Below are 16,376 nucleotides of genomic sequence, written 5' to 3'. Positions count from 1 at the left end.
CCCCCCCCCCCCTCCCCCCCCCCGCCCCCCCCCCCCCCCCTCCCCCCTCCCCCACCCCCACCCCACCCGCCAGGGAAAACCATCACTAGCTGGGTAGGTCTTGGCTCCTCATCAATCTCCCGGTACTGGATTTTCTGTTAATGAGCCTGTTTAAAAAGTTGTGCGGCCCCCTCCCCTTTCTCTCCCTTCCCCTCCCTCTGTTCTGCGGGGGGGCAGGGGGGCAGAAGAGAAACCACCTAAAACGTTCGGTGCTGTGACGTGACGTCGGTGCCCTATCGATCCCCCCCAACCTTCCACCGGGTCCCTGGAATTTTGTGTTGCCCGCCACTGACTTGGCCCTCGCGGCGCCAGGGCCCTCCCGCGGTTCTCCAGGGCAGCGGCTCTCCGAGCTTTCCAGAGCGCCCACCGCGCCGCCCGATCTAAAACACTGCACTGGACTCCCACGAGGGCAAGAACGAGGGACTTTTTTTAAAATTATTATTATTATTTCAACCTTCTCCCCTTTGTAAGAGCCGTGCTACTAAAGTTGTGCAATACTACTTCCGGGAGCCATCCCTCCCCTCGCATTCCCAGCAGGGTTCCACTGTGTACTGTGTGCTGGGTTCTGGACAGCGAATGAAAAGCCCGCCTAAGCGGTGGATTGGCCAGGAGCCTGGCTCCCAAGCTGTCTGCGGGAAAGCTTAAGCTACGGGCACGTATGGATTGCCGACGTTTTGGGGTCCCCGCCCCGCGGACACGAGTCGGCAGCTGGCCCAAGTTTCCGCCAAGTACTCTTGGTGATAGAGAAACTTTGCCACCTTTTGACCAGAGGGTGAAGCAGCACTGGGTGCTACCCACAGCTTTTGGGACAGGGAGGGTAGAAGTTAGGGTGAGGCTAGAGCGAAATTCAGGTGTGTCGACCCAGGCTCGCTAACCTAGCAGTCACTTTGCATTTTACTCGGTTTGTTTGGTAGTTGGTTTCGGTTCGTGCTGGGAGCGGGTGGACGTGTGCAACAAGTCACGCCGCCTTGGCGTCCGGATTGGGATCGAGATTCGGCAACAGCCCTTTTTTTTTGACAGGGTGGGTGGCTCTGAAAAGAGCCGTTGGTTTCGGGAATGAGCCTTTCGGCCCCAGGAGCTCCGAGTCCGCTTACTTGCCCTTGGCCTTATGGTGACTCTCGGTTTTCTTGGGCAACAGAACGGCCTGGATGTTGGGCAGCACGCCGCCCTGGGCGATGGTCACCTTGCCCAGCAGCTTGTTGAGCTCCTCGTCGTTGCGGATGGCCAGCTGGAGGTGGCGGGGGATAATACGCGTCTTCTTGTTGTCTCTGGCTGCGTTGCCCGCCAGCTCCAAGATTTCAGCCGTCAGGTACTCCAGCACCGCCGCCATGTAAACGGGGGCGCCGGCGCCGACCCGCTCGGCGTAGTTCCCTTTGCGCAGCAGGCGGTGCACACGGCCCACGGGAAACTGCAGCCCCGCACGGGACGAGCGGGACTTTGCCTTGGCGCGAGCCTTGCCTCCCTGCTTTCCGCGGCCAGACATGACGGATACGAGTACAACACAGCTGCGTCAATCACCGACTGAAAAACTACACTGGTGCCCGGACCCGCCGCACCGGGGCCTTTTATAGCTTGCGCGGGGAGTGGGGAACGGGGCCGTCTGATTGGCTCACAGGCTGTCTTTGTCCGAATGGCCAGTGGGGAGGCTCGCCTCGGATTCCGTTATTTACATGGCCGTCCTCTCCGCCTATGACGACACCCCTGAGAAGCCACCAATGGGAGCCTAGCGTTGCCGGAGCCTTCATTTGCATATGAGCACTATAAGTAGCGGGGGCCGGCTCAGCAGTCTTCGTTGTTCGTTTCTCGCAGTTGCTCCTTCTCTTCTTTTCAGCCCTTTCTCTGTTGCCGATATGCCTGAGCCGGCCAAGTCTGCCCCTGCCCCGAAAAAGGGCTCCAAGAAAGCCGTGACCAAGGCCCAGAAGAAGGACGGCAAGAAGCGCAAGCGCAGCCGCAAGGAGAGCTACTCCATCTACGTCTACAAGGTGCTGAAGCAGGTCCACCCCGACACCGGCATCTCCTCCAAGGCCATGGGCATCATGAACTCCTTCGTCAATGACATCTTCGAGCGCATCGCCGGCGAGGCTTCCCGCCTGGCGCACTACAACAAGCGCTCCACCATCACTTCCCGGGAGATCCAGACGGCCGTGCGCCTGCTGCTGCCCGGGGAGCTGGCCAAGCACGCCGTGTCCGAGGGCACCAAGGCCGTCACCAAGTACACCAGCTCTAAGTAAGCGGGTCTGCCCCAGGAGTCGCTCGTGCCCCTTCGCCCCGAAACAAAGGCTCTTTTCAGAGCCACCCACCCTTTCTTGGAAAGGAGCTGTCTCGCTCGCGCCCAAAGGGCTTTCACAAACGAGCCTAGGACCCCCACACCTGTCTACTTCTCCCCTTACTTTCTAGGCCTCCTTCCAAATCGCCACTTGCCCCAAGGCTACGAATCTAGGTGCTGAGGGGCTGTGTTTGGGGGTGGGGGGGGGACGGAACAGGACGGGACCGTCCCACGCAGGCCCGTAGGCTTGAGGCTTTCGTCTCTAAACTCGCTCCAGGACTTTTCCTGTCAACTTTTACTTTTCCCTTAATCTCTAAGCTCCTCCTCTCCCCCTTCCCTTCCCCCCTCACCGCGCAAGCTCCGCTGCCCTTTCTGATTGTGAAACGGCTCCCCTGGGCAAATTCAACTCTACTCTCTCCGCTTGTGGAAAAAAAAAACTTATTTCACAATATCCTTCCCCTGTCGCCTCCCCGATTTTCCATGTATCAAGGCAACTGAATACAGACTTATAGGAGAATCAATATAGTACAATTCACAACTACAGAAGGTCTAAGAAAAGTCTCAAGACTGAACTGTTATTTATATATATATGTGAAAAATATTAGTCATTTTTGAATGTGAAGTGCATAACTTGAGCCTGCAGTTAAGTGAGAGGAAATGGGGAGCAAGGGTGGACTTACTTCAATATGGTTCTGATCTTGGAATTAAAAAAAAACACAACTATTTAATATCGTGTATGCCAATAAAACTACCCATTTTAATTAGTATTGACAAGGATGTAATCCCCCGAAGTAATAACAATATTGAGAACGTAAGTAAGAGCTCAACCTCGGAAAAAGGTGAACAATCTATATGTGGACTCCCAAGAATCTGTGGACCTGATTGATTCACAAGTTAATTGCTTTTTAAAAAATTTGAGAAAAACCAAGTCTTATATTATCAACTATTTACGAGATAAGGAGAAAAGATTCATTCAAATTCTTTCTAGGATGCCAATACGGTCTTCATGTCTAAACTTGAGGACTGAAGAGACCCAAAGAACTATGGATTGATATTTGTAATGAACACTGGGGGAAATGTTATAAAAATAAAATAGCAGCGACTACATCAATATATTGATAATATTAAATAGTATGGCCAGGTTAAACTTACATTAATTATGCAGGTCTGGTTTAGTATTAGGAAAACTACATATTAATAAAAGAGCAACCTAAATCTTCATTACAGCCACAGCCACAGGAAAAGCTTTTAATGAAATTTAGCATTTATTTAAATTCAGTAGATAATAAGTAGACATTAGAACAAAGGGACATTTCTTCAATGTCAGTAAAATATATTTTCTATTATATAGTATAATCATTTAGCATACTATATAGTATATTATACAATACAAATGACATCTATTTAAAACCAAGAGCCTACATTATAAGGGATAATGTTATGGGCATAAAATAGATTCTATAAGATCAGGGGTTAAGCAAGGATGTTCATAATTAATATTATCATCATTGCCACTATAATTAATGCAACTATAAACCACTCCTTATGGAAATAAAGATAGTCCTAAATAGTGAAATATTAATTGTTATAGGTAGACTGAGATAATATTATAAAAATACAGTATGTAAATTAATTTACTTTTTGAGTGCCATACCAATCAGATTTACCCAACAATTACTTCATAGAGCTAGAAAAAAAGAGGATGAAATTCATTAGGAGAAACAAAAGGTCAAGAATTTCAAAGAAATTAATAGGAGGAAAAAATGGGAAGTAAAAGAGTTTAACAATGCTGGATCTTAAACTACAATACTCACCGAATTACAATGATTTGGTAGTGGTTTAAAAACAGAGAACACGATCTATGCAAAAGATCAGGTATACAATAAACCTTTAGTTTTGTGTAGAATAAATCTAAAGACGTCAACCACTGAAGTAAAGACTCAATATTAATAAAAACTGCTGGAAAAACTGGAAAACAGTCTGCCAGAAACAACATCTATACTAATACCTCACACTACCAACACTTTGCACCATACAGCAACATAAACTCCAACTGGATACGTTACTTAAATTCAAAAGATTATATTGTAAACATATTAAAGGGAAAAAGAATTTACCTTTCAGTTCTATGCACAGAAGAGTCCATGACCAGACTAAGAGCAGAGAGAATCACACAATATAAAATGGATGATTGATTACACAAAATTAAAGTTTTTGTAATACCAAACCAATACATTTAATAGGAAAAAGAAAAGAAAAGAAAGGAAGAGTTAACTGGGAAAATAAATCATTTCATCAGTTTTTCCAATGAAAATCTCATTTCAAAGTTATAAAAAAAACAATTTTAATAAGATGCATTCTCCAATTAATGCATAGTCAATGGATTTGAACAGGTTTTGTTTTTTTTTTTCATTAAAATTTTTTTTTCAGTAACAAGTATTTTTTAAAGTCATCTGTCCTCAATATTCTTCTTTTGACTACCCACTGCTGTATGGAGCAAAAAATTTTTTAAAGAAAAAAAAAGATCTTTCAATACACACCTATAGAGGGAAACACAACAAATTTCCACATCAGACATTTTTGAAAAGGTATGTTTCCTTCTGTATTTTAAGTTCCATCTCTCTGGCTAGAGATATGTAGTATGCTTCATCTTCATTCTTTTGGAATCATGATTATGTTCCTGAGTTCTAAAGTCTTTTACATTCACAGACCACAATTTGCTTAGTCCTTTTCTAATATGGGGACAGTGCCTATGTTTCCAATTTTGGGGTACTAAAAAAAGGGCTGCTATAAATATTTATGTACATGTGGATCCTTTTCCTCTTTTTGTTTGTTTGTTTTGGTGTTAGAGATTTCAGAGTGCTGTTGTGTGTCCATTTTTGAAAGGGACCAATGAAATCACAGGTTGATGTCTTGACATGCTTGTGAACTGGATTTAAGAAAGGCAGAGTTGCACATAGTCATCAACCTCACTCTCTCTTCCAGATTCATGAAAGTCTATGGCAGGACAAAAGTCAAGACTGGCAATGGCCCAGGATGAAGTGGATGACCTTCCTTGGCATCTTTGATGCCTGACCAAGCTCTTATCATCTGCTTCAGCCACCTGCATGGCCATATAAACAAATCATTCTCATCCACTCATTTAGCCCGTGGAAGAGTTCACACACCTGAGGCAGATATCCCTTAACTCACCAACAGGTCTGAGGCCTTTCTAGGTTACCCTCAACCTGGTTTTAGTCCATCTGCTGAAACAGTTTTACCATGGTGTGGCCACTGAACATGCTACAGCTTCTTGGAACCACAGGTGAGAACTGGGTGACCAGTTGAACACCAAAGGTGGATGAACATTCCTGAAAAGAGCTTGACAAGCCCCTCACATAAGAGGTGCTGACCCTCCCTGAACACCTTATACATTCCTAGTAAGTAGTATAGCTGGTTCAAAGAGTATGGACAGGTTAAAGGTAATTTTCTAGGCCTCATTCCAAATTCATTTCCAGAATGCTTGGACCAGTTCAACAGTCCCTCCAACATTGTGCAAGTGTACTTCTTTTCCTACAGCCCCTCTAACACTTAGCATTTTCCACATTTGTCATCTTTGCTAGTCTGTTCATTGTGAAGTACACCCTCAAATTTTCTTTAATTTTCTTTAATTTCTCTATTAGCAATTTAGAACATTTTAAATATGGTTGCCAATAGATTGGATTCCTTCTTTTGAAATCTGCTTTTTAATGTCTTTTCAGTATGTATTTATAGTGGGGAATGGCTATTAGTCTTATACAATGTACACTTGAATCAGTTTCTTATATATTTTGGAAATGAGACCTTTGGCAGAGAAACTTTTTGCAAAGATATTTTCCCATTTACTCATTCCTTTCTCACTTTTATGACATTAGATTTGTTTATGTAAAAAAAATTAATTCTTATGTAATTAAAATTGTTTTATCTTGTATGATTCTATCTATTGCTTATTTTGTCATGAACTCTTCCCCTATATATAGATCTAAAAGGTGATTTCTTCCTTGCTCCTCTAATTTGTTTAAAATGTGACCTGTTATATACAGGTCATGATACAGTTACATTTTTTTTCAGTTGGAAATCAATTTATGGCTTGTTCCACTTCTTTTCCTGGTATTGAATTTCTTAGTCTGTTTTTTCATTGATATGGGTATTGTATATTTTAAAGTATTCATACTTTCCTCTAAGTTATCAGTTTCTTATTTTTCATTTTTAAGTAAAAATACATTTGTTAAGTGCTTTACTCTGTGCACTTTGCTACTGTCCCTGCTCTTGAGTAGTTCTCATTTTAATAGAGGAGGCAACACATAAAGGATGTTTCAGCTGAAAGTTAAAAGGGTAAGGTGCTAGTCCTTAGGGTACAGCAGCAAAGCAGATGGTAATGATACAGTTCTTCAATACCATTTTTCTCTGGTAAAATTGTATCTATTTCTGTCTTTTTATTGATATGTTTTGTTTGTACATTTCAAAGATGTACAAATTATCTCTATTCCATGAGAGTCCCCTTGCAACAAAGTAAAACAATTAAACAAAATTCATAATACAATGACCTTATCGGAAAGTGCATATAACATTCCACATTTGCAGCATTCCGTCCCCCTCCCCACCTCTCTTAATTAATAAAAATGAACAGAAATCTATTTTCTCTTCCTCTCACCTCATTGGGGGGAAAAAAGAAAAAGAAGAATAAATTATAACAAATATGTATTGTCAAGCAAAACAAATTGCTTCAACAATCGTATACAAGAAAACGATGTCTCATTCTGCATTCTATGTTCATCATCTCTCTGTCATGAATAGCATATTTCGTCATCAGTTTTCTGGATTCATGAATAGTCATTGTATTGATTACAGTTCTTACAGCTTTCAAAATGACTTGTTTTTAATAACAGTTAGCATTTATATAGTGCTTACTATGTGCCAGGCACTGCACTAAGCACTTTACACATATTATCTCATTTGATCCTCACAACAGCCCTGGGAGGTAGGTACTATTATTATCCCCATTTTACAGATGAGGAAACTGAGGCAGACAGAGGTTAAGTGACTTGTCCAAGGCCTGAGTGTCTGAGGCTGGATCTGAACTTTGTTCTTGACACCAGGTCCAGCACTCTAACCACTGCATAAATTAGTCGAAGAAATAAACGGTAGCCAGCCTGGGAACTCCATGGGTATCCCTACAATTTTGAGCAAGGCCCCTCATCCCAGCAGGTGGACCTTTGGGGTCTGACCTCTAGGAGGACATGGGCACGATTTCTATCTGATGGGCAGGTCTTCTGACTCCACATCCAGCATCCTTTCTGTTGTGTAACACTGCCTCCTGGTTAAGCTTCCTTTTATTTTATATGATTTTCCTGGTTCTGCTTATTTTGCCCTGCTCAGTTCATTTTCCTGTGTTTCTTGAAATTCTTCGAAGGCCGTTTCTTACTGTAGAATGATATTTTATTATATTCCTGTATCTCAATTTGTTCACTTATTTCACCGGATTCATTTCTTGAAGAAATCACAACATACAGTTATGAAGCTTGCAAATAATTTATTAGCCTTTGGCCTCTTTCATTTCTTAATCCTGAACCATTGTCTTTAGTCATTTTCTATCATCTTCCCCCCCCCGTGCCCACCTTTTCATAAGTTACTGAATTCAAGGATGTTGACCTCCCTGGTGGTCTGTCTGTTCCTCCTTCTTGTCTTCCTCCATGCTGTCCAGGGGAATAACCACCTAGACCAGGAAAAGATGGCTCTGGGTGTTTTGACCATTAGGTGACCCACAGATCCAACTACTCCATTTCCTTGGTGTACAAAGAGTCTGTGAGCTCTCCTTCCACTTAGCTATGCCCTCTTTGTGTCTTTGGCTTCATTCAAGGTAAAACTGTTGAGAACAAGGGCACTCATATATCTCACTGGTCAACTGAACAGAGATTTTATACTGGGAATGCTGAATGCCTGATGAATGTTGTAGATGACCTAGACCTGATTCATAGGCTTCTGGCTCTGGAGCTGGAAGGGTGCTTAGAGTCCAGCTGGTCCAAACCCTCCTTTTAAAGATGTGAAAACAGAGGCCCCTCCAAGAGGTTATGTGACTTGCTCAAGGTTACACAGCTAGTAAGTGTCAGAAGCAGAATTTGAACTCCAGACCTCTGACTTCAGAGCCAGCATTCTTTCCATTGTCCTATGCTATTCTTAGCACACTACTTCCCTTATTGCAGAAGTGGAACAAAGTCATACAGGGCCATTAAGATTCATCACTGATTGGTTAACCTTCTGGTGATTGGAATTGCTCCATACTTTATGGCTTGCTTCATCCTTAGACAGTGGATGTAGTCGTGAATAGGGCTTATATTCAATTAAATCCAGCAGGGTGTAGTGGCTAAAGAGCTAGCCTCAAAACTATGAAGATCTGAATTCAAATTCCACCTCTGACATATTGGTAGTGTGACTCTGGGCAAGTCATTTAATCCAAGTGCTCCCGAACAACCATCTGACATTTTAGTTGAACTACATCAGTAGGAGTTTCTTCATCTAAGAGTTATAATGAATATACTGGAGGTATATACACTGGTAAATGTTTAACAAGTTTTCCAGAAAAAAAATATGCATGACACACTTTTAAGATTAATCTGCTTTGTTGACATTTGTACATCACTTTACGTCAATCAAAAACAACAAAGCAAACCCTGATTTGTAGCTTTTGTTGATTTTTGAGGTATAAATGCTCATACTGTACATTTAGCAATTGGCTCTTCAGTTGCCTCCAGCACACCCCTGGAGAGTTCTCTGTCTCAACAAAATTATAGATCCAGAGCCTAACCCTATACTCCTGGCCTTTCTGGTTCAGTAGAGCATACTTGGATTTGAGCTCTGCTGCATTTTATAATATTATTGTATAAATTATTCTTCTGGCTATATTCATTTTGTTCATCAGTTTTTAAAAGTCTAAAATTCTTCATTTTTATAATATTTTAATATAAATTGTTCTTCTGATTCTGTTTACTTCACTCTCCATCAGTTCATATAAGTTTTAAGGTGTCTTTTTGAAATAATTTATTTCTTCATTTCTCATTGCACAATAGTATGCCATCACATTCATAGATCACAACTTATTCAGATATTCAATTGATGGTCATGCCCTTAGTTTTCAGTTTTTCCACCACTACAGAAAGAAGAACTCTTTTTTTCCCTTCATCTCTTTTTGTTATAGGCCTAGACGTGGTATTATCTCGGTCAAAGGGCATACCCTATTTAATGAAGTTATGTGTATTATTTCAAATTGCTTTCCAGAATGGAATATGGTGGTACCCTTTCATGGGCCTACAAACAGTACATCATTGTGGCTGTTTTCCCACAGCTCCTCCAACATTAATCATTTTCCTTTTTAACTTTGCAACTCTGATGGGAGAGAGGCAGAATCTCAAAACTGCTTTAATTTGCATTTCTCCAGTGATTTGGAGCATGATTTCATATGGCTATAGATAGCCTGGATTTCTTCCCTTGAGAACTGCCTGCTCAAATCCTTCAACCATTTATCAGCTGGAGAATGGCTCTTATTATGAGTTTTAATAATTTCTTCATATATCTTGGAAATGAGACCTTTATCAGAGAAACTTGCTGCAAAAATTTATTTTCTATTCAATTGTTTCCTCTTTAATCTTATAACATTATTTAATTTGTATAAAAACTTTTAAATTTGTGTACTCAAAATTTTTCATTTTATTTTCTGATTTACTTTATCCTTTGTTTGGTCATGAACTTTTTTCCTATCCATAGATCTGACAGATAATTTTTCCCCTGTTTCTCTAATTTGTTTATGATCTGACCTTTTATATCTAGGTCATAAATCCATTTGAAACTTATCTAAGTGTGAAGTGTGAGGTTTTGATCTCATTTCCTCCATATTCCTTTCCAACTTTCCCAGCTGTTTTGGTCAAATAATGAGTCCTTGTCGCAGTAGCTGGGATCTTTGTATTTACCAAGTATTAAAGAACTGGATACATTTGTTTCTGTGCATTGTGAATCTAATATGTTCTACCAGTTGATGATCCTCTAATTTTTAACCAGTACTATATTGTTTCGATAATTACTGCTTGTAGTATTATTTGAGAGATGGCACTTCTAGTGCCCTTTCATTTCCATTTCTTTTCATCATTTCTTTTGAGATTCTAGACTTTTGTTTCCTCCATATGAATTTTCTTAGTATTTTATCTAGTTCTATAAGGTAATCATTTGGTTGATTAGTTGGAATGCTTTGAATAAGTAAATTAAGTAGTATTTTTTATTTTTTCATTTTTAAAACATTTTAAATGTTATTTTTATTTTATTAGCTTGCCCTATGAATATTTTTCCAGTTTTTTAAGTCTGTCTTTATTTCAGCAAACATTTGTTTCTGTTTGTAATTATATAGTTCTTGTGTGTATCTTGGAAGGTAGACTTGCAAGTATTTTATACATTCTGTAGTAATCTTATATGAAAATTTCTCTATCTCTTCTTGCAGTTTTAAATTGCTAGAGATGCTTATGATTTGTGTGGGTCTGTTTTATACCCTTCCAGTTTGCTCCACTTATTGTTTAAGTGAATTTTTGCTGACTCTTTAGGGTTTTTTTAAGTACACCATCATATCATCTGAAAAAGTGATGACTTTATTTGTTACCTATGTTAACCTATTGTTATTCTCTCAGTTTCTTTTTCTTGTCTTCTCACAATAACCAGCATTTCTAATATTATGTTAAATAGAAGTGATGACAATGGACAGGCACTCCTGTTTCACCCCTGAATTTACTGAAAAAGATTCTAGTTTCTCTCTTATATGTAATGGTAGTTCTTGGTTTTATCACTTCTTAAGCATGTAATTGAGAAAACTAGTTTCTGATGATCTCTTTTATTTTCTCTTCAATTATTTTATTTGAATTTTCATTTTTTTAATATAATTTGGTCATCTTTGTTTTGAATAAAGTTTGTTGTTTATTAGCCTTACTCCCCAAAAATAAGCTGCTAGTTTTATTAATCAATTTAATGGCCTTTTTGCTTTCAATTTAAAAATTTTCATAATTTCTACTTTATTTGGAGGTTTTGGTATGTCATTCAAGTTTTCTTAATCATATGCCCAATTCATTGGTTTTTTACTACCCTCCTCCCTCTCAATGAAAGAATTTAGAGATATGTATTTTCCCCTCAGAACTACTTTAGCTGTATCCTAAAAATTTTTGTATGTTATCTCATTATGGTAATTTCTTTGATGGAATTTCTATTGCTTTACAATTTTGTTCTTTGGCCCATTATATCTTTAGAATTATGCTATTCATCACCAATTATATTTTCATTTTTTAAGAGTACTTACTGAATATAATTTTTATTGCATTATGATTAGGAAATGATCTGTATAAACATGCAGTCTTCAAAGGGAGAAATCCAAGTTATACATAGCTAATTTTTTAAATGCCCCAATTAAGAAATGCAAATCAAAGCAACTCTGAGGCTACCCTCATGCCCATCAATTTTGTAAAGTTGACAGGAAGCAAAAATGACAAATGTTGGAAGAGCTGTGAGAAAAACAGCACATTAATGTGCTGTCTGTTAGTGGCTCTGTGAACTGGTCCAGGTATTGTGGAAAGCTATTTGAAAACTCCAGCTTGAAAGACAGTGACCCAAAAATACCAAGATAAGGCCTATTCCCCAAAGAGATGAAAGAATGAGGAAAAGGAACTATATTTACAAAGATATTTACAGCAGCAATTTTTATTTTTGTAAAGAATTGGAAATGAAGGGGGTACATATCAACTGAAGAATTGCTGAATGAATTATATATGATATATGAATATAATACAATACTATTATGCCATATGTAGGATATGAAACCTGGAAAGATTTGTATGAAGTGATGCAGAGTGTATTGAGAGTTTATATAATAACAACAATGGAAGGCAAATAGCTTTGAAAATCTTTTGAACTACAATCAAACCCAAACATTCTTCTAGAGGATGGATGATGAAGCATGTTCCCCAGCTCCTGACAGAGAGTTGATGAACTCAAGATGCAAAATGATAAATAAATTTTTGGCCATAGTCAATGTGGGAATTAATTTTGCTTGATCATGCATATTAAGGGTACTAAGTTAAGGTCTTTTCTTCTCTTTTTCTTTTAAATTTGATGATGAATGTGAGAGGAACAGAAAATAAAGCCTGGTTAATTTTAAAAATAGATCAATTAAAAAAAATAAAATTTTAAGGTTTTTGATTTAATGATGGTTTCCAGGAATTCTGAAAATTCTTAAATTCTCTCCTTTGCTCATATTTCAGGTCAGTTCCTTTTTTTTTCTCTCTCTGAGTTCAAAGAGAAGATTCTATATAAAACTGGATATCTCCATTCCATGCCACTTACCTGTCGTATTCTCTGAAATTATCACTGTCATTTCTTACATCAAAATAATACTCCATTAAATTAATACAGTACAACTGATTCAGCCATTCCCAAATTTTCTAAGATGTCTAAGGCACCCCATTAAATTCTAGTTCTTTGATTATCTTTTGACATCCCCCTCCATCAGGATCAGGAAGTTTGTTACACTTATGATTATTTCCTTTCCAATATTTCTGCATATTATCCACCTTCAGCCTTCTCTACCTCTTCTTATTTCTAAGTTGACTTTGATGCATTTCTACACCAAATCCATGTGTGTTCAATTATCCTTGGCCTAGTTCAGGTAGAAGCTCCTAACTCCCACCCCATCCTCCATGTTTGATACTCTTCTTACAACAATTTCTAACCCCACCTCTGCCTGCTTTCTACACTAGCCTAGAAAGTAGTGTATACTAGTATATACTTCCTTTTATCCTTCCTTCTCTCTTCCCTCTTCAGACCTTTGGAGCAGAACTAATCCAATTCTAGAGCCTCTGGTTTTCTAATTTAACTCCGTCAGTTCCTTTTGAAGATTTTAAAATTTTGAAGGGACACTTCCCCCTACCCCCATTCAAATGTTAGCACTACATAACCATACACACCCTACAGAATCGTTCAATGAAATTCACCTTTGCTGGTCTTCCTTTACTCTTTTGAGTTCCTATTTAGCTTTGACCTCTTCATTAGAGTTGCTTAACAATCCATTCAAGATGCATTCCATCTCTCCCCCCTTCCTGGGTCTCAGCCTCCCCTCCCCCTGCACTATATGATACTTAGTTTTGCAAAGTCACTTAGTTTTTGTTGTAAGACTATCTTTTTTGTCTTGTGAAATATTGTATTTCAAGATCTCATTTTTATTTGAAGTTCACAAGTCTGTATGATGCTGAATGTAATTCTTTAGTACTTAAACTGCTTATTTCTAGATGACTGTAATATTTTTTTGCTTTGAAATTGGTGCTTTAGATTTTGGCTTTGATATTCCTGGGACTTTTTTGGGGGGGGGGGTTCCTTTCAGGAGGTAATTGGTTGATTCTTCTTCACTTTACCTTCTGATTCTAGTAAATTTGGTAAAATTTCATTTATAATTTCTTTCAATAGAGTATACAGGCTTGGGGTTTTTAAATTATGATTTTCAGGGAGTCCAATGACTTGCATTGCTTCCCCTTGAATTCTTTTCCAGGTCAGTTCTTTTTAATATCAGAGATCTTAAATTCTCTTTTACCTTTTTGGTAGTTTTTTTGTAATTTAAAAATATTTTACACTTAAATACAAAAATGAGAAAAGAAACAAAAACACAGCCAGATACACAGCAGACCACAAGAGAGGACTCAATAGAAGACAATAAATTTCTATTTCAAGACCCTATATAATACTACACATTATTTTCAAAGCTGCCCAGCTTTTCTTTGCTTCCTTGTTATCTTTTGTTCTCTTCTGTGCACTTTTTACTTTATTTTTTCCCCTCCCTCCCCTCTCCATCCTAAAGGAGGCTACAATTAAGCATAGATATATATATACATATACACAGATATCTCTAAACATAGACATATATACACATATATACTCATACATATACGTAAAACCATACTATACTTATTTCCTCCTGTAATCTGTTTCTCTGAAGGTGGACAGCATCTTCTTAAGTCCAAGTCTTTCCATGTTTTTCTGAATCAACCAGGTCATCATTTCCTATCCCATCACAATATTCCTTTCTGGATTGAAACAGCATCTTCTTTCATAGTACCTTTGAGGTTAGTTTGGGGATTTACAATAGAATGACTTGCTCAAAGTTGTTCTTAAAACAATACTGCTGTTACTGTATGCAAATGTTCCCTTGGTTTTGATCATTTTGCTCTTCACTATTTCGTGGAAATGTCTCCATGCTTTTCTAAAATAATTGAGCTCATTACGTCTTATAGCAGAGTAATATTCCATCATGAACATATACTACAATTTGTTTAGCTATTCCCTAATTGATGGGTGTCACCACAATTTTCAGTTCTGTACCACCACAAACAGAGCTGCTACAAATACTTTAGAATATGTAGGTTCTTTTCCATTTTCCCTAATCTTCTTGGGAAACAGACTAAATAGAAGTATGTGTGGGTCAAAGGGTACAGGCAGTTTAATAACTCTTTGGGCATAACTCCACATCTCCCTCCAAAATGGTTGGATCACCTACAGATCCACAAGCAATGAATTCATTTTTTCACATCCCCTCCAACATCTGTCACTTTCCCCTTCTATCATTTTAGCCAATCTGATATGTTTAATATGATATCTCAAGGTTGTTTTAATTTGCATTTCTCTAATCAATAATGATTTGGAGCATTTTCATGACTATAGATTGTTTTGATTTCTTCATTGGAAAACTACCTGTTTATATCCTTTGACCATTTATCAATTGGGGAATAACTCACATTCTTATAGATTTGATACAGTTCTTTGCATGTTTGAGATATGGGATCTTTATCTGAGGAAATGTCTATAAAATTTTTTCCCCAATTTTCTGCTTTCTTTTAGATCTTGGCTACATTTGTTTTATTTGTATGAAACCTTTTTAATTTAATCAAACTTATCCATTTTATGTCTAACAACACACTCTATCTCTTGTTCATAAATTGTTCAGCTGTCTATAAGTCTGATAGGTTATATATTCCATGTTCTTCAAATGTTCTTGTAATATCTCCCATTATATCTAGATCACGTATCCATTTTGACCTTATCTTGGTAAATGGTGCAAGATATTGGTCTATGCCCAATTTCAGCCTGTTTTTCAGCTTTCTCAATTTTTACCAAATAATGGATTCTTATCCCCAAAACCTGTCTTTACACTAGTCAAGCACCCAGCAATTTTTGGTTGCTACTGTAGATTGTATGTCTACTCTGTTCAACTGATCTACCTTTCTATATCTTAGTAGGAACTGGTTTAGATAATTACCACCTTATAATATAGTTTAAGATCCAGTACTGCTATGCCTCCTTCCTTTATGTTTTTCCCATTAGTTTCTTTGATGTTATTTTTATTTTGCTTTATTCTTTCTTGCTGTCTCATAGGAATCATTGATTTCTGTTTTACTACATAACACTACCTGGTTTGCTTTACAACATTGTCTTCTAAGCTGTTTATTCTCCTTCCAGTTCCATCATTCTTGTTCTTCTTCCACATTACAGTTGCACAGTTCAAGCTACCACTGAATCTCTTGCTACCTTGTACTCTCCTCATTGTACAGAAAATACTTTGTACTCTTACCTAACCTCAATTCTGTTTCCCTTCTTCGAGCCCTATCTGCTCCCAACATTCCTCACCTGCTTCAAAATACTGAGAAACTCATGAAAAAATGCCAAATGGATTCGCTACAAATTGAGGCAATCTAGCCACCACTGTACGCAAATGTTGCAGGCAATACTTTTATTCTTCCTGACTGGCCTTCTATTACATGCTCTGAGGAGTTATTCCATTCTCCTGGCTTCAAACTTGCTCTTCTCCCTTTCAGCATAGATATCTAATTTAAGAAGAAAAAAAGAGGTAGGTGGTGGATGTTGAATGGTAGGGTTTTTATTCTGTCCTCCCTTTTCTTCACTACATGGAATCTGGACACTCCCTCGAAATACCCCACAAACACGTTCACACATCGTTACCTACACTTAACCCCTTTATTCATCT

At 38.5% G+C, this 16,376-nt stretch overlaps 2 protein-coding genes and 1 pseudogene across 2 annotated transcripts in view; 1 reads left to right on the top strand and 2 right to left on the bottom strand.

The window, feature by feature from the left end:
* Positions 1-220: 220 nt before the first annotated feature.
* Positions 221-1,531, bottom strand: LOC114043020 (histone H2A type 2-A-like). The gene is made up of 2 exons (XM_027861835.1): positions 1,134-1,531; positions 221-604 (listed from the first exon to the last, which is right to left on the bottom strand). The coding sequence occupies exons 1-2, from the start codon at positions 1,520-1,522 to the stop codon at positions 484-486; spliced, it is 510 nt and encodes a 169-aa protein (XP_027717636.1). The 5' UTR covers positions 1,523-1,531; the 3' UTR covers positions 221-483.
* Positions 1,532-1,615: 84 nt separating this feature from the next.
* LOC114043012 lies at positions 1,616-2,273 on the top strand (annotated as a pseudogene).
* A 12,804-nt stretch (positions 2,274-15,077) lies between these two features.
* LOC114043015 (histone H2B type 1-F/J/L-like) overlaps positions 15,078-16,376 on the bottom strand; it is a 2,373-nt gene continuing 1,074 nt past the window's right edge. The window contains exon 2 of the mRNA XM_027861831.1: positions 15,078-16,215. Coding sequence (XP_027717632.1) covers positions 16,203-16,215 — 13 coding nt within the window. The 3' untranslated portion in view covers positions 15,078-16,202. The remainder of the gene's footprint in view (positions 16,216-16,376) is intronic.

This window comes from Vombatus ursinus, unplaced genomic scaffold (assembly GCF_900497805.2).
Source record: "Vombatus ursinus unplaced genomic scaffold, bare-nosed wombat genome assembly UNPS02014768.1, whole genome shotgun sequence".
In the NCBI taxonomy this organism is placed as follows: Eukaryota; Metazoa; Chordata; class Mammalia; order Diprotodontia; family Vombatidae; genus Vombatus; species Vombatus ursinus.
The sequence above is the reverse complement of the archived record's forward strand: the minus strand, read 5'-3'. Positions and strand labels throughout refer to the sequence as shown.